The sequence below is a fragment of the Branchiostoma lanceolatum genome, chromosome 13 (assembly GCF_035083965.1).
Source record: "Branchiostoma lanceolatum isolate klBraLanc5 chromosome 13, klBraLanc5.hap2, whole genome shotgun sequence".
In the NCBI taxonomy this organism is placed as follows: domain Eukaryota; kingdom Metazoa; phylum Chordata; class Leptocardii; order Amphioxiformes; family Branchiostomatidae; genus Branchiostoma; species Branchiostoma lanceolatum.
Window position 1 is genome coordinate 2,714,239 of NC_089734.1, and position 22,725 is coordinate 2,736,963.

Consider the following 22,725-nt stretch of genomic DNA (forward strand, 5'->3'; position numbering starts at 1 on the left):
GCAATGCTGTGCTTAATTTGATGAGTTCATGTAATAGAAGTGTTATTAACATTCAAGTCTTAAAAAACAGCCATCGCGCATTTGACAGAATTTCGCTGCTTGGGATGAGCAAAAATTCATGTATAAGAAGTTGATGAAACCATGCAGTACTAGTGGAGCATATTTCTGATAAAGATATCATATTACTTAGAACGTGTCCCAGAACCCACTATGTTCTGTGTACCTGCAGTACTCAATAATAAGCTTTTTTTTAAATATCAAAATCTGTTTTCCCTACAGTTTGACTCCCTGTATGCTCTAAAGCTACCTGCCAAGAAGACGTTTAAAAATCTGAACAAGGAGTTTTTGGAGAAAAGGAGAAAAGAACTTAACCAATATTTGCAGGTTGGTATACATTGTACTTTTATCTGTGTATGTGTGTGCATGTGTGTGCGTGCATGTACATGTATGCGTGTGTGTGTGTGTGTTTGTGCATGTGTGTGAGTGTGTGTTTGTGTATGTATGTGTGTGTGAGTGTATGTGTAAGGGGGTGAAGTCTGCCATTTCTGCCTTGTTCTAAAACCCATACTTGCCTCCCCAGACATTGCTGTGCGCATATTTGTACATGTGTGTGTGTGAGAAAGTGAGTGTATGGGTAAGGGGGTGAAGTCTGCCATCTCTACCAATGCGTTGTTGTAAACCCATCCTTGTCCCCCCCCCCCTAGACGTTGCTGTGTGAGGATGTGATGAAGAACAACCCGGGGATGAAGGAGGCCATGTTGGACTTCCTGGAGAACAAAGCCTACAACAAGGGCAAAGGGCAACTGGCCAGAAAGGTCTGGAAGCATAAATGTTGTCTTTTTCCATCTCCATGTTGTGATCTAGAAGATAATTCATGTACAGAAAATTACCTGATTGAGTACATCCCTTTGATAGGATGTTAAATGGAGATCCTGTGTTTGGGGAGAGCCACATCTCATGCACTTTAAAGAGTAGTCCTTCCCAGTGTGAGTGGTTCAATACCTCTATGACAGTCCGATGGCCACACCTTCAATTGTCATATTGCAGTCACGCGAGTAAGCGTCAAATGGTAGCCACTCCAGAATCTTGCAATTTGGCTCCGCCAATTTCAAGCACTCGCAAGTCATTCCCTGGCTGCGAAGAAAGAGTAGTCAGCCTACCTAATTACATAACAATAACATACATGTAATTCAGGTAAAATGATCGAAAGAAGAACTGACTTTAAATCCTACTTTCCATCCACAGATGGACACTTTGGTGAACCCGCTGAGGAACTCTGTGAGGAACACGTTTAACGTGGTGAAGCAAATGCCGGACAACCTGGTGGAGGGGGTGGGGAAAGTCTCCGACGGTCTGGGGAAAGTGTCGGACTCTGTGTCGGACAAACTCGGCAAAATTGGCAACAAGGTAACATTTTTCTCTCACTAATAATTTATTACACAAAACTTCATGCAATGGCATTTCTAGCAATGGCAAAATGGGTTGCTTTTGGCAGCAAAGCATAGTTGGTTTAGTTGCTTTAAAAGATGTGTAAAAGTGGGAAAGTTGTATTTTGTAGATGGCATTTGTAAAGTACAGTCATAAAAAATGACATCATAAAGAATGCTCAGTATATATATTGGAATTGTTTTAAAGTCTCCTCATACATTGACACATTGTACAGTACTTTGCTGAACTTAAAGTTGAAATGTTTTTCTTACAGGTGTTGAAGTCCCCACAGGGATATGATGACTGTAAAGTCTCAGCACACATTGAAGACAATGTAAGCCACTACTATTTCATTTCATCTACTAGTTAAGTACAACTAAGCCTGAATGGAAAGTCTTCCTAGATATTTTATTTAGTCTGGATTAAAATAAGGTTGAAAGGGCCAGAATTGTGCAGTTGTTGCAATAACTGCTGCTTTAGTTGTGCCATAATTAGGAGAAATTCATTTCGATGACAACATTGTACTATGCATCATGCTGGTTACATTCACTTACCTATTTGTCTGTTTGCTTACCCCTTTCTCATGACAACATTCCACATGAGTTGTACTGACTTGTTCATTTGGTTGTTTCTTTCTTTCTTTCTTGCTTTACCTTTAGATTGATGACAACATTCCGCTGCGCATCATGCTGCTTTTGATGGATGAAGTCTTCGACCTGAAGGATAAGAACCAGTGGCTACGGCGGCAGATCGTTGCGCTGCTGCAGCAGATAATCCGGGCGATCCTCGGGGACAAGATGAACAGGAAGATCGTGGAGCAGGTCGGAGTGCTGACCTCGGCGGAACAGGTCGCAGAGTACGTCAAACAGTTCAGGTGAGAGAAAAGTGAAAGTTCGTCTAAAATGAAAGTTAAAAAAAAAATTAGTTAAAAGTGTAAGTCTGAAAGTGAATGTGAAAGTCTAAAGGTAAAAGTCTAAAAGTGAAAGTCGAAAAGTGAAAGTCGAAAATAAAGTGAAAGTCTGAAAGGGAAAGTCTGAAAGTGAAAGTTTAAAAGTGGAAGTTAGTCTAAAAGTGAAATTGTAAAAGTGAAAGTCTAAAAGTGAAAGTTAATCGAAAATAAAGTGAAAGTCTGAAAGGCAAAGTCTGAAAGTGAAAGTTTAAAAGTGGAAGTTAGTCTAAAAGGGAAAATCTAAAAGGGAAAGTTAGTCTAAAAGTGAAATTGTAAAAGTGATAATTAGTCTAAAAGTGAAAACTGGTCTAAAACAAAGTGAAAGTCTTTAAGTGAAAGTTAGTCTAAAAGTGAAAGTCCAAAAATGAAAGTCTGAAAGTGAAAGTCTGAAAGTGGAAGTCTAAAACCTGTTATAGGAAATTATCAGGCCGTATGACACCATATACACCTCGAGGTGGGCCATTAACCGTTCATTGTACAGTATATGTTATTTATTTGTTGTTGTTTACGACTGTTTCCCAGGGATGCGTTCTGGCCGAACGGCGTGCTTGCTGACCCTGCAGAGATCCGGGAGAAGAACATCTGCATGAGAACCAGAGTAGCCGCCAAGACCAAAATGTTGGGCAGCATCCCAGGTGGGGGCAGTTTCCTGTCTTTTTATCAACAAAAACAGAACAATGTCGAATGTGTTATTGTTTTGCTTTTTTTACAAATGAATGAATGGCAAAAATGAAGATGTTGGGCAGAAGGTCACAGATTTAATGCCTGGCATTCCTGGCTAGACGTTGTATCCTTGGGAAAGGCCCTTTCCTCACTGCACCCAGGTTTAAAATGTGTAGCCTCAAAAAGGCTATGGGACTACCTTTACCTACCTTTACAATGTTTCTAAATGTTTTGGTTGAAATGTTTGTTTTCTTCCTGATCCAGATGAGTTAAAGCATGTGATTGGTGCCGAGACCACAAGAAAAGGAGTTACCCGGGTCTTCGAGATGTTCCAGTACTCGCGTCTTAACAGGAGACTTCTTTACGTCGTGCTCGAGGGAATCCTTGAGACGCTCTTCCCGGAAAACAAGTTCCGGGAAATCTTCACCAAGCTGCACTCCAAGTCGCCCAGGATAAAGGCCAGGATGGACACAAGAGCGCCCCCTGGAGGACAGAACAAGAAAGACAGGTGGAAACAGCAAATGTGATAAGGGGATGTTCTGGTGTCTCAAAATCACATCTTTTTACTGTAGATTTATTGATTTTTTCCGGGACTTAATTTTTGTGATTGAAGGGAAAAGGAGGTACTTTATGTTCGCTGTTGAAACAATCATGTAGTATAGTAGTATGGAAATCATTTTCATATATTGTAGTATCATCAGTTTGCAATGGAGAGGTCACACCTTGAAAATAAAACCATTGCATACACATTTCAAAATTTACAGTGAATTAACTAATTATACTAATTATAAGAAGTTAGAAATATGCAATTTTTTTCTCCACAGACATGTATAATTTGAAAAGAATAGTGTTGAAAAGTAACCATTGAAAAGTAAAGCAAACTAAAGATATTTGAAGAAGTAAATGTAACAAATTTCATTTTGTTTCTTTTCCAGGCACACCTGAATGCATTGCAGATGTTGCAATATTTGTAAGTTGTAGATTTCTAATTTTCAAATTTCATAAAAGCCAAATATGTTCCCTATATGACACATGCATATGTGTATTATGCGCTTTAATTTTGATTGGTAAGCATTCCATACATATTGTAGCATTGTACTGGCATTGTTTTTAAACTTTTCTTGGATCAAAAAAGAATTTGCACAAAACAATGTGTTAAGATAGTTCTACAATGTTGTCTAGGGGTGTAGAAATGTTGAAAAGTGGTGTACAAATATGATTTTTGTTTTCAGAATGAACTTAGAACTGACAAACATTGAATTGTAAAGGTCCATTCAATGATTAACTATTGAGTCTTGTGTCAAATATTTATCAAAAAATTGATGATTGATATAATTGCAAAATACTTTCTAACAATTTATCTTTTCATTTTGTTCTGAATATTTCCCAACAAAACACATGTAGAGTTATGTATTATATCTGTTACTGTTGAAAATTGTGAATATAGTGACTCAATTCAATTTAAGATGATCATGTACTTTGCACTTTTCCAGTGTTAGTAAGCATTACTAAAGATATGTTGATAGAATCTTTTTCTTTGTACTAAAAGTATTTCTTCATATGTCTGGCCATAGCAAACCTCTGGAGGTTTTACGTAAAATTGAAAAGTTACAAAAAGATGATGTTCTGAAAAGTGCAGCCTTCTCAGTTCTTTTTGGAAGGCTGGCAGACTGTTGCACTATTGGATACTTCAAAGTTCACTGGTATGTCTGCCATTGGCCAATTTTGCTGGTTATTTTCCCCCCGATAACCAATCAGTGCACTTTCTTTTGGATTCTACCATTTGACGGGAAGGGTTTATCGAATCTTGTGAGAAATTTTTGTAAAGAACAAATTTGGATTCAGTCAAACCTGTAGTAGTGACCACCTCTGCATTAGGACCACATGGCCATTGATATACAGTCAAAGTCAAACCTGTACAAGTGACCACCTCTGCATTAGGACCACCTGGCCATTGATATACAGTCAAAGTCAAACCTGTACAAGTGACCACCTCTGCATTAGGACCACCTGGCCATTGTGACCACTTTTTGGTGGTCACTTAGATAATTTTTCCATTGACACAAACATTAAGAATCCTGTCTATAATGGCCACCTGTCTACTGTTACCAAGTCCCTTGAGTGGTCACTGAAGACAGGTTTGACTGAATGTATGTAAAACGTGTCTGAGGCAAGTATAGGACCAAGTTCAGTATAGAGGTAGTAATCGATGGTACAGTATTACAGAAAAAAATCATGCAATTTGAGTTGTCGTATCTTTATATATGTTTTCTGTCTGTATTTCTCTTATAATGTCAAATAGTTACATATTGAATGTTCTTGTAGTAAACAAACAGAGAGAGAACTTACAAAAAATGAGCAAATTATCCACTTTCAGGAAGATTCTGAATCAAAGGGTACTACAAGCTGTGTCTGAATCATTACATACTGCCATTATTACTGGTCCAATGTTTGTCTGCAATTGCAAGTGGTTATTGTCTTTTGCGGGTCTGAAGATCAATTGAATTGAATGTATCTCAACTTGTGATGTTTCCCCTTCTTATATGCTGCACTTGCTGAAGAATTAGTTATAATCCTTTCTTTGATAACTTATATTGTACATGTACATGGTATTTGACATAAACAATTTGAAAATATTACACTCATTGTCTAAGGATGCACGATTGGCACATTTAAAGTGTACATATAACTACGAGAGTCTATAATTACTAGCCTGTATGGTTGGATTCAAAGTGTCAAGTGAGGTGATGATTGTTGTTCCTGAGACCCAATTTTTATCCTGTGGATTGTATATTTTGTCTAGTTGTATATAAGAGATTTTAGACGTCTATTGTACACATGTATACGAGCCACTAGCCAATATGTTGATGATATTCTCTGGAAGGTTTGAGCTTTAAACCTTCATGAAAACACAGATTTATAGAAATACTGTAGAAAATTACATGTATGACTATCGCTTGATAATAAAAGGTCCTGGCCCAAGAAGTTGGTCAATGTTTGAGTTTTCAAAGCATTCGGCATCAACTTATAACGTTTTGAGAGTTTCTCAACTTTTTGGATTTGAAATTGACCTTCATTGCATGCAATAGCAGTGGTGAATGAAAATAATGCCCCAAGAGTGGAAATTGCAGAAGCTTTGAGCTTATTTTTAATCCCTTTTTAGATTTCCTACTGATATACAACATTTGCTGCAGTGCTTAAGCTACCAAATTGCTTTGAAATATACTTTAATTAACAATTTTGTCAAGCATGTAGAGAAAAAACAACCTTTCAGAGTATATTTATCAAGTTACATTGACCTGTATGAATTTGTGAAGAACCTGAAATTCTGTCCTAAAAATGTGAATCTTGCAAATGTCCATCTTGTATTGAAATTGGTGTATGTCTGTCATAGCGAAATGTCATGTTGTTTCATTTGGTTAGAATGCGAATTTCTGTACATCGTGTCACAATGCATTGAAAACTTATTACATGTTTTTGGCACAACTCATAAATGTTATATCTTATGTGTTCACGTACATGTTCCCTCTCCAATAGATGGCGATTGCTGAGCGACCAGAATTATACTTGTGTAACCCTTGATATCATCATTGGAATATGATGCAAGGTCAAGTATGATTTAAAACACAACCAAACACACAAACCGTGAAAATAAACTTCTTATTTATCTAGAAGCGATCTGTGAAATCTTTGGTTGCTTAGCAGTCATAGCCTGTAGTGGAAAGAGGGTGTTAAAGGCCCAAGCTGTATTCATGTCGTTTCTTGCTATGTCTTTGTATTCACATAACTGGTTAATTGTGGTTTGGACACTAATGCCTTCATTTGAGATTCTAGAAATAGAGAGGACACGATTTAAATTGAGGACCACTTTTATAAACTATACATATACATCTGCAATGTGCTCCACAATATAGTGCTATTAATCCTGCCAAGGCCTGTTGTATTATAGTTTGTAAGATTTGTATCCATGGATTAAGCCCCAGAAAGTAGTGCTGTTATACAAACTGCCCTTCTCCTATATGGCACTGTGTATTGTAAACTGTCCATGGTTTCAAACTTGATCATAGAAACAATTTTGAAGAAACTCTCAACTCTGCTGCCCTGTTTGTTGTACTGTTAATACAAATGTATGTATCAGAATACTTGCCAAAGGATTAAAAATCTATCCTTCTAATGCTGGTCGTTCATTCCTTCGTTCGTTCAGACCCTTGTAGTACCTAGTGGCACATAGGGCAGCAAGTTTCATATTGCTGTTTCTGTTGCAGGGTATATTCTTACAGCGAGGGGTTGCTATCCCTTCCCCTTTACTGTGCTTGAGGCACTTCCTCGAACACGGAACCCCCATATCACATGTCTACGTCCCTTCCGAAACCGAGATCTCCCAGTTACCAACAAAATTCATTATAACTAATTTTTACACATCGCATATACGATATATGTAGATGTTTCTGGAATTCTTGTTTTGCTTGATGGTGTATGAAAATGTGCTTAAACTTGTAACTGAATGTGAAGCAAAGTTAGCTACATGTATGGTCCTTGGATCATGGAAGTAACATCATGTATCTGGACAAAAACAACAAATTGAATTCCAGCTTGAATTCAGTCGTAATTCTTTTCATACCTTCAGTGTTGTTTGTATACATAGATGATAGACGAAGTACAGTGTATCAGACACAAAACGTTTTAATAGCATTACAAGCTGAAGTCAAGTTCCAGTTTTGCATACTAGCTTATGTCGCTCGCTTGAACGATATAGCATATCCGTGTGAATTTTTGAATGTGGATTATTTTAACTGAATCAAAGCAGTTAGATACTGTATCTATCCTAGAAACTTATGATGTTGTACTAGGGGTTAAAAGATAGGGTTCGAATGCACAGACATGGCATTCACGTATACGTAACCAGCTCTAAACTGAACACAACTGTATCAGGATAGTTGTATGTACTGTAGACTTATAATGTTTCTGTATGGAGATGTCACCATTTAAACCACACCCTGTCGCCTACGTCTGGGTTGAAGCCAGGTGCAAATCGTCTTCCTGGGAGCTGGAAGTGGAAGACAAGAAAATTCTGTTAATGTTTTTCTAAAATATCCATTAAAATGATTTTATAGTCAAGAGCCTATGATACTGTAAATACAGCGGTTTTATGTTCGCGGTTTTTGCGGTGAAGTCTTTACCGCAAACTTAAAACCACCGGGAAATGCCATTCCATTGTTTGACTGTAGCGCTACTATATTGTTTCAAATGCAAACTCAAAACCACCACGGACGTTCCATTTTCTCCCTTCTGCGAAATTGAATCCCCGCGAACATTTCTGCATTTATAGTAGCTGTTAACATGATTCTATACAAACACATAGCTAAAGGATAAAGCAGTCAGCTTCAATTGAGGTGAAGCATGATGCTTTTTCGAGTAACTAGTAGCAGTGAATGACATCCCTAACCAATGAAAGGTACTCGTTTCCACCTGAGGGAATAGGTGTTAAGTGCCTTACACAAGGGCACAATGTCATTAGAACTTGGCAAAAATTTAGAATTGTAAAAAAGAATTACATACAGATTTCGTTGTTGGAAATAGAATTGCCATAGTGTTCTGGGTTCAATCTAAAGGTTCTGGGATTCGAACCCAGAAACTTTAGATTCTAAGTCAACATCCCTTAACAAAAGACCACCTTTTTCTTCTGGCTAGAGTACAATGTGTGAATTTCATTTTACCTAACTATTGGTTTTATTTATCAAACCTTACTGAAGTGAAGGAAATCCAGTCCCTGATGGAAGATAGAGTGGAGTGGAGGAAGGTTTCAAGTCTGGTTCGAGCAGGGGCTCGACCAAAGTAAAGTAAAGTAAGTATTGGTTTGGCTGTTCAGCACAAACATCCAGGGCTGCCCAACTAGCCTGTGGCTACTACAAAGGACTAGCCCTGCTGACAATGACATTACAATGGAATCTTGACAAGGACAGCATAACGAGCTATCACAATATTCTAACACGTTGATGAAGGTTAGACATCCAGGTAGTAAGACACGCCAAAAATAGCTACTCAAGCAACTGGATAAAGTTGTCTTAACCTCATTAACATATCTATTCAGAGTTTTGGTATTCCAGTCCTTATCGTTAGTCACTGACGAAAGACAGCGGATGCGGTCTGAAATGTCTGACTGTTTCAAAATTTTATCCAGTTGCTTGAGTAACTATTTTTGGCACAATATTCTAAGTACACGTAGATGTGTGTTTGAGCAAGACTCACGTTCTTGTGCTCCTCCCGTAGGTTGATGATGTCCACGGCGTTTAGAGTGACCTCAGGGATGTACTCTGGGATGTTGAACCACGACCCGACCCGGTACGGGTCATGCAGACTGAGGGGAACAAACAAACAAACAAATAAACAAACAAGAATGATAAATCTCAGGCATGTACTCGGGGATGTTGAACCACGACCCAACCTGGTACAGGTCATGTAGAAGGGGAAAATTATCGAAGAAATATCTAAGTGATCAAGATATTACTATTACTGGCTTGGGAAAAAATCTTCAATGTAAGATGGCAATGCAAAAATAATACAATGTAAGATGGCAATGCAAGTCACTGTTCTAATCTCTCACAAGTTGCATATTGCAGTAATGAAAACAAGCTTTTTTCCAATAAAAAAATCCATTTAAGTAATATATTTGTCAAATTTCAATTTTTGTCAAGTTTTAGTTATTCTTTTAAAGAATAGCTATACTTAAACTCTTGAACATATATACCTTTTTGATCGTTTAATAATATGAACGTATATGAGGCTGACATTACTAATATTTTCCACTGCAAGAAACAAAGATAACCTTCTAAGCAAGGGTAATTATCAAATGGCAACAGGACTTAGAAACCTACATTCTCCTGCGGTGGTGCAGGGACTTGTCCTCCTCCTTGTTCCAGGGGCTGTTCTCGTACGTCAGGGCGTTGATGTCCTCCAGGATCTGAGGGGGAGGGGGGCGGCAGGAACACGGGCAGGTTAAAGGTCACAAACAAAACATTCCAGATCGGCAGGCTTTTAGCTAGGGTTTATACAAAGAATGGGGACGAAATGGGGCGGAAATTCGTCGGAATCAGAGTTCCCCAATGGGCTCTATAGATTAACAATCACCTAGTACTAGTAATAGCTCATGATCATTGGAGGGGGGCCGCAGAAACATGGGATGGTTAAAGGTCGTTTGGGGACTTTGAACCCTTGTAGTGCCTAGTGGCATATATATACATGTTTCCTTGCTGTTTCAGTATCAGGGTATATTTTTACAGGGAGGGGTTACTAGCCCTTCACTACTTGAGGCATGCGTTGAACACAGGACCATTTTACATCCCTTCCAAAAGACAGGTGCAGCCCTAACCGAGATGTCCTGACCCAGGATTGAACCAGGTCCACCAGTTAGCAACTAATTGGAACCAGCTTTAGCAGAAGCATGTGTCATAATCTTATCATGTATGCATAAAGATAAAGTTTGTTATTTCTAAAGAAATTCCTTTACTCCTTACCAGTTCTGTGTCACCGTAGTTTGTCCAGTCGTAGGTCAGGACTTCACTCCACTTACTGGGAACAACACAGAAAAAAACAACACTGTCAGTCATGGACTGAGAAAAATACTATCATAGACTGAAAAAGGAAAAAAGAACAAGCACTGATTTCTTGAACATGATTTGCAGTGATAATTGCAGTTCACAATTTTCATTGTACTGTCTCAATAACTTGATGAGATTATGCTTCTGAGCATCAAAAGAAACACAAAAAATTATATTTCAATTTTCTATGTACATGTACTGTCTAATAAGTTGATGAGATTGTTATTTTCAGCATCAGAAGAAAACAGAAAAGCTACATTTCAATTCATAGCATGTTAAGTACATTATCAATTATCAATAGTAGCAAAAAGCAATGACAGATACATCAGGTCCCATCATGCTTAAGGCAGCTTGGCTATTTGATTCTCCTTCTTCTTACCTGTAGTTCTTCAAGAAATCGTTCTTGTAGGCTTCATCCAGGGTCTCCAAGTACGTCAGGGGGATGTCCTTTTCCATTTGCTGTGTTTGTGTGTGTATAAGCAAATAATGTTTTAGGAACAATAGTTATTCATAAAGAGATTGTGTGACTGTGAGCTAACAATTCTAATTTGTGTTTCGTTACGATATCAATTTGGGTTTCTTCAAACTTGGGAAAGTCATATTCTTCTTAGATAAGTTAAGATTCGATAAGAGGAGCAAACTGGAGCTAGAACATTCAGGCCAACCTTGGTTGGGGAGTGGTCGGGAACAAAGCAGTGGGAAGGTCCTGAATATGTGACAGAGGGTTATCATATAATATAAGTAAAGCCTCCACCAGGCCTTCCTCAGGGATACCGATTGTAAGAATTCGGCAAAAAAGGGAACAATTGGCTAGTAGAGTCAGTCCGCGGGAATGTTAACATTTTCCCCTCAGACTGCGCCTGCAAACTTTATGGTGGCCAAACTGTCCAGTCAAATATTCTCCATATAGCTGGCATAGAGACTACGTTAAGTGAAGAAAAGAACAAGACGGTACGTACGATTCCTCTCTTCTCGATCTTCTTCTGGACCTCCTCAGGCGGCACGTCTAGGTAGATCACCAGATGCGGGGGGAGGATCTTATTGATGACTTCCTCCTTCACCATGTAGTAGTAGTCATAGCCTGGTGTACAAAGAGTAATTATAAGGTTAGGGTATACAATGTAGACAGTGGTCCTCTGCAAATACACAAACAAAGACAATGATCAGAATTACAAGTTTATGTGAATGTGTGAAAAGCGTTTTAAATATAGCAAGTTGGGTTACTGTTTGTTGACTGAGAGTTATTCATATGGTTTCTCAAATCCAGTTGTAATATAGTGTATTTGTTATATAACTTATTATTATAAGTATGAGTCTATACATGTACATCTTTTAGAGAATTCTAAAAAAGATAAAACTCCAAGAAATTAGACGCTTTGTAATGAAAAGATACAATGACTTCGCTATTATATCAAACTTTGGTACACAAAGCAGGAAGAATATAAACTTTTTCAAATCAGTTCACAGACAAGGCTATTAGTCTAGTTTGCTGAAACTAGATATCTTTTTCTGGACCAGGCTATTGACAAATTGGAACAACACTGGTGCCTGTTGTCTTAGATGTATTCTGGTACTCACAGTGTTTCTTGATGTACCTCTCCTTGTACATGGCCTCCAGGAACACAAAGTCACTGTGGACAGACCTGTCCAGGATCACACCTTGGCCTGTAACAACGATAACAACAAATCAAACAACAACCCAAAATTGAACAAAATAAGTCATGAAAGGTCACTGGGTACATTTGCACATTTGTGCACCCAAAATTGGAGCTGTGTACATACTTTTTGACTGTGGTTGTATTTATTCAAAAGCGTATGTAAAAGTACTATTGTATACTAGTTAACTCTTGGACATTCTTGACATTCAATTTCAATTGACAAAACTAATTATAAAACCTATGCTGTATTACACGTTAAAGTTAGCTAATGAATTTCAGATTCCAGTTATGAATAGGAGCATTATAATTTTGTTTTGCTGACATTTATACTTTATCTTATGTTGTGCACCCAAATTACTTTCGGTGCACCTACATTTTTACATCAGGTGCACCAGTAATATGAATCTGAAGCCCTGATCATACATTTTAGACAAATGCCTACTTTGGCTTTATATCAATTTGTAGTTTACGCAATGTTTTTGTTAGCTCTTGCAACTTTGAAAGTTTGATTGAATTTGATGTAAATAATTGAAAATTGCCAGCTGGCGACAAGATGAAATAAATGGTGAAATTAATAAAGGTTTCCCCTGGTGAAATAAATAAATAAACAAACAAACAAATACCTGTTGATATGAGGTGGTTCATGGCCTCGCAGTACTGGAAGTACCGCAGCACAAACATGATCATCTGGAACCGGATGGAGTGCCCGTCGGGGTCGCTCGGGTCGCTGTAGAACTGCTCCAGACTCACGTTACCTACCGCGGGAAAATCAACAGGTCAGGGGTCAATGCTCTTCAGGTCATTAAGCCCTGAAACATATATAGTTGAATAATCTAGTGCAACTGAAACCATAGACAGTTAAGAATCACAATATGTATGTCCATGTTAAACATCTAAAACTAAAATACTAATTGAGTAGCAATATATCTACTAGTATATAAAACCGATAGACATAAGATAATTCTAAAACAGATAGTGGAAATAGTTTGTTCCCAAGCTGTATCATACATGTCATATGATACATGCAGGTGGATTGTTTGGGATGGATGAAGAAAAGCCTTGAAGTCAATCAACAAACTAAGAAATATTATACATCGATGAAGGTTAGACATCCAGGTAATATGATATGCAAGGTAACAGTTACTGAAGCAACTGGATAGATTTAGGAAACGGTCAGCATCCACTACCTGTTCCTCAATGACTCAAGTCTCTAATAAAAGGTAGTGGATGCTACCTGAAAGTTGAAACGTCGGACTGTTTCCAAAATCTATCCAGTTTCTTGAGAAAATGTTATCTTGCTTAAGAAATGTTGCCCAAAAAGCTGTACCTGAGAACTTCTTGTCCATAGGCAACCCGTCTCCCTCGAACCTGTCAAAGTAGTGGACATCCACCTCCGGGAAGTACTTCATATCTGAGGGGGAACAAGGTCATTGGTGAATGTTAATTTACAGTGACAACTCAAGGGACTTGGTGGTCACTACAGACAGGATTCTTCATGCTTGTGTCAAAGGGAAGAATTATCTAAGGGGCCAACAAAAAGGGGTCATTTTAACGAGGTGGTCCTTATGTAGAGTAAATTGTACATGGATGGGTCATTCAATAACACAGCTGGAAATATTATCAACCTTCTCCCTGCTGCCTGACCCATAACCATTACAAATCTGGAGCCAAATGGATACTGTAGTAATACTAGTATATACTAGTATGCTCACGGTTTTCGCTGTCACCTCTTCATAGCGAACTTAAAACCACTTGCAAAAATGATTGTCGTCTTTTACCCGCCTATATCCAAGGTAGGTAGGTATCCAATTGTTTCAACCATAAACTAAAAACCATCACGAACCCTCCATTTTCTTCCTACCACTATATCAAATCGCAGTAAACTTAAAGGCATTCACAGTACACTTTATCATGAAAAGCATTCCACGTTTCTTACCCAGCTTTTCGGCAAGCGTTTTTCCGAGCGTGGTCTTCCCCACGGCAAGGTTTCCGTCGATCACGAAGATCTTGCTGCGCTCGTTCTCCTTCCGGCTGAACCAGTCGCCAAGGACGTAGTTGAACCAGCTGTAGCGCTCCTCCTTACGGTAGCTGGCGACCGCAGACGTGTGGAACTTCAGCTGCGAGGGGAGCAAAGTTAAGTATAAGATATGGCAAAAAATGTAATTTTACTTTTACGTATCACTATTGGCGGATGTCCCTGTAGTGTAGCTCATGACCAACTTGTGCTTGTGGAAGTATCACAGTTGAGCTCCTGGTTCCAATTACTAGTAGTTGGTAACTGAAGCACCCCAGTTCAAATGCTGGGCAAGGCATCTTGGTCGGGGCTGCGTCTGTCTTTTGGAAGGGACATATTTTTTATCTTACTGTAAAAAAACATTTTTAACTTTAAGGACAGCATTCTATTGATCCTGCTGAAAATCTGTTCATAAACATTCGTATAAATGGATCAGAAGCACAACAGAATAGAATATTTATTTTGCTGTATTTAAGACAAAATCATGTCTTGTCCGACACTCATATTTTCTTGCTTTGGAGCTGGGGTCAAATTGGGGAGGGGGGCGAAAACTTTTCACAAAGTGTTGGCACTTTCGCAGTCCTTATACGAATGTAACCATACCCAGTCTAGTACAATAATCTCATAAATCATTATAAAACTGTCTGGGGCAGCTATAAGAACTGCTAAAACGATTCTATGGCCCAAACTCCGCCCCAAACTCTACCCTTGACCCGGCACTCACCGCAGGAGTGGCCGCCATGTTGGTCGGAAGCGCCGCCTTGAAACGGCAAACTCTGGCCAAACCGCCGCCGGCACGGAACAACAGTCCACCCTGCACGGCCATGGTCATCTTTAGGAGCCTGTACTGTCCACCTGTGGTGGCTAATTCCTTAAAGTCATGAGAAAAGGGACAGAATTGTGGACGACTTCGTTTGACCCCACACGACCGCCAAATGTACTGCTTAGTAAGGGCGACAAAACAACCGCTAAAGATAATATTGTCCAGGAAAATAATACAACAATTTCTGGAACAAAAATCAAATTGAATGTATAATCTAATAAAACAAAATACTTAGATATTTCGTTTGTACTTTGTTGACGATTTCTGAATGATATAGATAAGAGTTGTTCTAATGATTTGTTGCGTTTTACTGCCCTCAAAATTGCAACGACGGACTGGTGACTGCTTTGTAGTCCAATACCGCTAGAGGTCGCGCGTGAGCGGTCAACAACCAAAATGGCTTCCTACCTGAAACAGGGGATACTCCAGTATTTCGCGCAGGCGCAGAAGGCCAACTTTTAGCCCATGAGAGGAAATAGGTTTGGTACCCTTGGTAAAGGTAGCTGTAAAGGGGCTTTTTTCCAGGATATGTTGATATTTTGTAGCTGGATTTTACAGGTAAGGGTTTTTACCTTCTTATTAAGTTGAAAAATCAGACTTTCATCCATGTTTGTGGTGTCTGTAGGCCTGCAAAGTTTGCTGTTTTTGTGTGATTATCAGGTGGAGAAGGGGGTCAGAGGTCAACTTTGTTAAACAAGCTCGGATTCGTAGGGGTTCCGCCGATTAGAAAGTTGAAATTTTGCTCTAGATTGAAACTTTGGGGGCCTGACAGCCCTGCCAATGCATGTTTTTCATGGACTAAAACTCTGGTAGGTGACTTTTGACAGCTTCTTTCTTACATGATTGCCATATATTAAGATAGGAAGCTTAATTACTGTTCTGTGGCCAACACGGCGTAGCCTTCGTGTTCATTCTAGCAGTTCTCTCAACTCCCGCGACGTCAGTCTACACCCTTACGGACTCCGGGGGACTGGGGGCGAGGTTTGACGGGGTGGGAGGCCTGAGCGGCGGCGGGGCGACCTCGCGACTCCTGGTGAGCTACCCCGAGCCGTACCGGTCCCAGATCCTGGACTACCTGTTCAAACCTAACTTCGGAGCGGCGCTACAGATCCTCAAAGTGGAGATAGGTAAGAATGATATATATTCATATCCATATGAAGTACAGCAAGTAGGTAACAAACTGAGTATGAATGAGACTGTTGTAGTGCATCTTTAACGTGCTCTAGGCACCTCCTCGATCATGGCACGGGATCCCCATCAGTTTACGTCCCTTCCGAAAGTCGAATGTAGCCCCAACCAGGAGGATGCCCACCGTGGACTGTTTTTGTGGCTGGAAAAAACTCTACTAGAAAATTTGTGAATAGTTTACTTGCCAGGGAATAGCCAGAGGCGTTGCTGGCTAACTCCTCCAGCAAATTATTATTTCGCTCTACCGTGATTCTGACCACTTACAGTATTTTCCAGCAACCAAAGGAATGTGGCAGATACTAAGATCATGATAACGGTTACCACGTAATAGTTCTTAGTTCTAGTCTGTAAAAAAGGTAAGTTACATCGAATTTATACTGAAAGGACCAAAAAGGAGACTCTTTCCAAAGTCTTTACCTTATTTAGTTACTAGTATGCATAGTTGGGTCCGAAAACTAGTAGGTTACCGAAATCAACAGGTGTCAGGCGCCCATAGCGTGCATAGCGTGAATCCGTACCTGAGTTCAGATTTAAAAAAGCTTCTTCATTTTCTAAGCTAAAATCAGATTCAACATTTGTCACATGCACCCACATTGTCATTTTCTTTGACTATATGTTAAATTCGCAAACCTACCATCCATTGTGTGTATTGCATTCAGTGCGTTCCTTCAAGCCACGGAAGACTGCCAAAAAAGAAAGGAACATTTCATTCTTGTACGGAGGAGCATTGAAGCTATCGTATATAACTGTATGATCTGAACGTTAAAAAATGAAGTCAAGCTGTCTGCATATGATATTTGTGATTCCTAGATATATATGTATATGTTCAACGTTGTATATAGTCGCCGCCATGTTGTTGTACCAAACCAGTTTCACAGCATTGAGGCCGTCGGCGTATTTAGTTACATTTCGACTTGCGCCTTTTGTAGTGCGACGGCCAGTGACACACTTACACCAAGCTTGTCCGGGCAGGCTTGAGGCAATGTTCTCTGAGGTTTTACCGTGTGTTCAGATGTACCTTGCAATTGGCAGTATACTTGTACATGATTCAGTATATGCATTTCATCATCCCTCTGCATTTGGCTTTAATCATTCTCCTGTGCTCGGCTTTTTTTATAAGCTTCATTTGTAGGTTGACTTTGAGACAACTTACGGTATCTATGACGCATCCGTTTCTTTTTGCCTGTATATTTTTTCTTATCGCAATCTTTCAGATGGTTCCTGGCGGATGTTAACTTAAAAAGCTCCATGCTACTCTGAAATTGATATGACATGAGAACAACATATGCACAAACAAGACTAATTTTACTTCTTTAATTAATCCCCTTGACATGTAATCTAGCCTTGAATTGCGTTTGTGATAAGGCCGAAATGCAGTAAAATCAAAGTAAAGAATAAGTAGGCTATGGCATCCAGAAATTCACAAAAACTCACGGAGGTATGTTTCTATGAGATCTTCGATTTCTTGTTTTCTAGGCGGAGACGCTCAGAGCACTGACGGCAGCGAGCCGTCGCACATGCACAGCGCGTCGGACCGGAACTACACGCGCGGGTACGAGTGGTGGCTCATGCGGGAGGCCAAGAAGCGCAACCCGGCCATCCGGCTGTACGCGCTGCCCTGGGCCTTCCCGGGCTGGGTGGGGGGCGGGGAGCCTTACCCGAACCCAGGTCTATATTTATATTTATATTTATATTTATATTTATATTTATATTTATATTTATATTTATATTTATATTTATATTTATATTTATATTTATATTTATATTTATATTTATATTTATATTTACATTTACATTTACATTTACATTTACATTTTTATTTATATTTATATTTATATTTATATTTATATTTATATTTATATTTATATTTATATTTATATTTATATTTATATTTATATTTATATTTAAATTTTTTTTTATATTTATATTTATATTCATATTTATATTTATAATTATATCTATATTTATGTCCATGTCCATATCTATATCTATATCTATAGTTATAGTTATATCTTATTTTTATATTATTTTCAATTTTCATATTACTCTGTATTTCACTCGCCTATATTAATCGCATTAGTTTGATCTCAATTTAGTTATTTCCTATCTAATTTATCTTACATTTGCTTAAGTTTTTTCTTTGTCTAATCTTATGTAGCTTTTCTGTGGCGCTGTGATATAACTTGTACTTGAGTGCAGCGCCACTATGTCCAGGTCTTTGTTACCGTACTTTTTATTTTAAAGAATCATTTTAAACAAACAGGTCTAACAGCGAACTACGTCACAAGCTGGATTCTCGGCGCCAAAGCGGTCCACAACCTCACCATCGACTACGTGGGGATCTGGAACGAGAAGGAGTATGACGTCACCTACATCAAGACGCTGAGGAAAACGTTGGACGACAACAAGCTGGGTCACGTGAGGATCGTGGCCGCCGACGGCCATTGGCTGAGGATTTCTGAAGACATCTTGGCGGATCCTGAGCTGGCTAAAGTGGTGGATATCATTGGTATGCACAGTCTTCGTCCTTCCTTCCTTCCTTCCTTCCTTCCTTCCTTCCTTCCTTCCTTCCTTCCTTCCTTCCTTCCTTCCTTCCTTCCTTCCTTCCTTCCTTCCTTCCTTCCTTCCTTCCTTCCTTCCTTCCTCTAATCTTTATTCCTTCCATCCTTCCTGCCTTCCTTTTCTTTCTCTTTCCTTTATTCTTTATTCTTTATTCTCTTTCCTTTTTAGTTCGTTTCTTTCCTTTTCTTCCTTCATTCTCTCTTCTTCTTTCCCTTTATTCCATTCTGTCTTAAGCCTGTTCTTTTCATCTCTCTCTCCGAAAATGACATGGTTCGCATTTTTGGCAGCACCCCTGGGGCTGAGCCATCAAATACAGGTCAACAAAAAAATGACACGTATGCATTTTCTTTCACTCGTTCATCTACAGGGGTGCACTACCCGGGGACTAACAGTATACCGATGGCGCGGCAAACTGGAAAAACTCTGTGGGCTTCAGAAGACTACAGTACCTTCAATGACCCCAAGGGAGCCTCGTGTTGGGCGCGGATCCTCAACCAGAACTACGTCAACGGTCACATGACCAGCACCATCGCCTGGAACCTCATCGCCAGCTACTACGACGTACGTCACTTCCGTTTCCGTGTTCAGTAAAAAAAGGAGACGTTTTTGAAGTGTCATATGTATAGAGATCATGCCTTGTTTTAACTTGCCGAAACAATACAGCAAGGGACACAGATATCCAGCTATAGCTATGTAGCTTTGTACACAGCAAATACCAATTACTAATACCTACAACCGGTTTTCGTAGTCACTCTGCACTACTGCCTGTTACAGCTAGGTGGCGCTGCAGTGGGAAGGATGCGGTCCCAAACGTGACTAACTTTGTATCCCCCCTCATCAATTTAAGCCCTGAGGAAATCTAAAGTAGCGGAGAATTACCGAAGCGCCAGGAAGGTATGAATATCGTTAAGGTGATTTATGAATACCTGTATTGTTATTACCTAATAACCTGAAATGTATTTTTTTACTTGTCCTTGTGTCTAGAATCTACCATATCATCGAGATGGCCCGATGACAGCAAACCAGCCCTGGAGCGGTCACTACGAGGTCAGTGACCCCATCTGGGCCACCGCCCACACCACCCACTTCACCTCACCCGGCTGGCAGTACCTGAAAGGCGTCGGTCATCTGGACGGCGGGGGGAGCTATGTGGCCTTGGCTGACGGGAAGGGTAGTCTGACGATCGTCATAGAAGCCATGAGTCACGACTATTCCAAATGTGTTCGACCCCTTCTCCCGCCTTATTCTGTCGCACCGAAGCAGATCGTCAATTTCCATCTAGGTGGCGCTTTTGAGAAAATCACTCAGCTGTACGTTTGGTTTTCCAAATTCGTCGGGAACTCGACGGCTCGGTTTGAGAGAAGAGATCCTCCCGTCAAGGTCACAGGAGGTCATTTCTCCGTAGAGGTGGAAGAGAATTGTTTATATACTCTGACAACAATACAAAAGGGTCGAAATCCTCCCACGGATTACCCAGACTCTCCTGCGTCTGCGCCGTTCCCACTGCCATATAAGGACAACTTTGACGGACCACGTGACTCCAGCGAGGCGAGGTACTTTGCAGACCAGGTACAAAAAACAACTTCTTTTTTCAAGAAATCAGCCGTTCCATTGTTATCTGTGTCTTCTTTTTCTGTGTCTTCAAACTTGCGCTAGTCCCTACAATTCCCTCTTCTTCTCTTTCTTTCCTTCTTTCTTCTTCTCTCTCTTTCCTTCTTTCTTTTTCTTTCTTTCTTTCCCTCTCTCTTTTTTTGTATTGTTCTGTCACTTGTATTCCTCTTTCTGTGACTTTGTCCTAGCCTCTACCAGGCTCCGCCGGATGGCTGGAAAAATAGTAGAAATTGGCCGTAATAGAGTGAATAGTGTGCCAAGGGAGTTAGCTACGGAGGGAGTACATTATGCCATCGTCGGATGTATCACTTTGAAATAGAACTCACCCGTGCTACTTTCCCACCACCAGACAGGCGTGTTCGAACTCTTTGTGAACGAGAGCAGTCCGAATCACCTGGGAACGACGAGACAAGTCGTCACGGAGAGGCCGATCTTCTGGTGCAAGAAAGGCCCCGCGGATTCACCAATCAGCGTCCTCGGTAAGTATTTACATTGACGTCATCAATATGCATATTCATGAGGCTACCATATGTGGAATATCTAAAAGAGTTCCCGTGTCTGCATTTTCGAGGATAGCACACATTAAAGAACCAACCACACTTATAGAAAAAAATCGCTCGTTTTATAGCTGTAGTGCACGGGTAAAATGTGACAAAATGCTTTCGAGGGTCCAGGTTTGAGTCCACATTTCTCATTATGTGGGGCGAAATGATGTTTAAAACTAAAATAGCCGATCGCGCGAAAAGCGTATGAATTGGTGTGGTTTTGGTGAAAATCGAGTTCGGGTCTGAGCCTTACTTCCGGGTATTCATCCGCGTTCAAAGTAATGCGTCCCTTTGTCATGTTTGTCCGAGATTGACCTTTGTAGCTAGCGTTGTATGGCTGATGTTGCTATGCCTCGCTCCGTAGGTTCTTGTTATATATATGTATGCATATATATATATATATATATATATATATATGCATACATATATATAACAAGAACCTACGGAGCGAGGCATAGCAACATCAGCCATACAACGCTATATACAGAGAGGGATACAGAGACAAAGAGGGAGAGAGAGAGAGAGAGAGAGAGAGAGAGAGAGTGAGAGAGAGAGAGAGAGAGAGAGAGAGGTTACAGATAGATATATAGGTATAGATATATTGTGGTAAATTGTAGTTAACGAATAAATGAAATTCTCTTCGCAGGGGACCACAACTGGACTGACGTCACCGTCAGCTGCGATGTCCTGGTGGAGCAGACAGGGGGCGCTCTTGTGGCGGCGCGAGTGGACCGCGGCGGTTGCGTCGTGCAGGACGCCCTGGGCTTTTTCCTCTGGGTGTTTGCAGACGACACTTGGGCGCTGTCCTACGACCTCGCGCTGAAAAACATCGTGAAAGAAGGGAAGCTAAACGCCACAGCAGTCGGTCAATGGCATCGGGTAGAGGTATACGCGAAAGGGGATATTGTAAGGGGGTCGGTAAACGGACAAGTGCTGTTTGAAACGAAAACCGGACCGCTCCCTATAAAGAAAGGATTTGCCGCCATTGGGGGTCTGGACTTCAATCACGTTCAGTTTGATAACTTTGTGGTCGACAGAGCAAAGTAACGTATGGATAATACTAAATATCCAAGCTTTCAAGATGACAAAATATCAATATCGAACGCGAGGTATGTATACATGTAAATATAGATTTCTTCCTTTTCAAGTCAAGTCATGTCAAGTCATGTCAAGGCCTTTATTTTTCTTCGAAGTGCTTTTCATATCGTTTTAGCCAAGAGCTGTTAATAAAGCATATTTACCGGTATTTTGTTACTTAGTTTCACTATCTGATTATTGTGTCGATGCTAATAGTAATACTAGTACTCTTCAAGCAAGTCACATGTTCGTTCGTTCAGAGTCCAGCCCCTTGTAGTACGTAGTGGCACATAGGTGACAGCAAGTTTCCTTGTTGTTTCAGTAGCATGGTATATTTCTATATATGAGGGCTTGCTAGCCCATCCACTTTAACGTGTTCGAAGCCATACCCGACATGTCCTGACTAGGATTGAACCGGGGTCTCCCAGTTAGCAACTGATTGGAACCAGGAGCTCAACTGTGAGGCTGCTACCAGTTGAGCTATAAGAACATCCCTTGCTCTTGTACGCCGCCTTGCGATGTACATAAAAACTGCAGCCAAACTGACCTTTACCTCCAAGATGGCTTCCATCACGAAACATGGAAGTGTCGTCTGCCTCCTTGTTCTGG

General features: G+C 40.1%; 3 protein-coding genes across 5 annotated transcripts in view; 2 read left to right on the forward strand and 1 right to left on the reverse strand.

The window, feature by feature from the left end:
* Window positions 1–7,214, forward strand: part of LOC136446780 (sorting nexin-13-like) — a 29,780-nt gene extending 22,566 nt beyond the window's left edge. For all 3 annotated transcript variants that reach the window (XM_066445342.1, XM_066445343.1, XM_066445344.1), the window contains 8 exons: window positions 280–384; window positions 705–815; window positions 1,246–1,407; window positions 1,703–1,762; window positions 2,088–2,302; window positions 2,900–3,012; window positions 3,305–3,548; window positions 3,976–7,214. In XM_066445342.1, coding sequence (XP_066301439.1) covers window positions 280–384; window positions 705–815; window positions 1,246–1,407; window positions 1,703–1,762; window positions 2,088–2,302; window positions 2,900–3,012; window positions 3,305–3,548; window positions 3,976–3,985 — 1,020 coding nt within the window. In that variant the 3' untranslated portion in view covers window positions 3,986–7,214. The remainder of the gene's footprint in view (window positions 1–279; window positions 385–704; window positions 816–1,245; window positions 1,408–1,702; window positions 1,763–2,087; window positions 2,303–2,899; window positions 3,013–3,304; window positions 3,549–3,975) is intronic.
* A 412-nt stretch (window positions 7,215–7,626) lies between these two features.
* On the reverse strand, window positions 7,627–15,273 carry LOC136446781 (NADH dehydrogenase [ubiquinone] 1 alpha subcomplex subunit 10, mitochondrial-like). Its single transcript, XM_066445345.1, has 11 exons — window positions 15,035–15,273; window positions 14,233–14,413; window positions 13,624–13,707; window positions 12,920–13,051; window positions 12,217–12,303; window positions 11,598–11,719; window positions 11,018–11,097; window positions 10,555–10,609; window positions 9,916–10,001; window positions 9,290–9,398; window positions 7,627–8,087 (listed from the first exon to the last, which is right to left on the reverse strand). Exons 1-11 carry the CDS (start codon window positions 15,140–15,142, stop codon window positions 8,019–8,021), a joined length of 1,113 nt encoding a protein of 370 aa, XP_066301442.1. The 5' UTR covers window positions 15,143–15,273; the 3' UTR covers window positions 7,627–8,018.
* Window positions 15,274–16,026: 753 nt separating this feature from the next.
* On the forward strand, window positions 16,027–22,285 carry LOC136447174 (galactocerebrosidase-like). Its single transcript, XM_066445873.1, has 7 exons — window positions 16,027–16,260; window positions 17,798–17,989; window positions 18,585–18,830; window positions 19,251–19,444; window positions 19,868–20,452; window positions 20,844–20,973; window positions 21,686–22,285. Exons 2-7 carry the CDS (start codon window positions 17,839–17,841, stop codon window positions 22,084–22,086), a joined length of 1,707 nt encoding a protein of 568 aa, XP_066301970.1. The 5' UTR covers window positions 16,027–16,260; window positions 17,798–17,838; the 3' UTR covers window positions 22,087–22,285.
* Window positions 22,286–22,725: the final 440 nt, after the last annotated feature.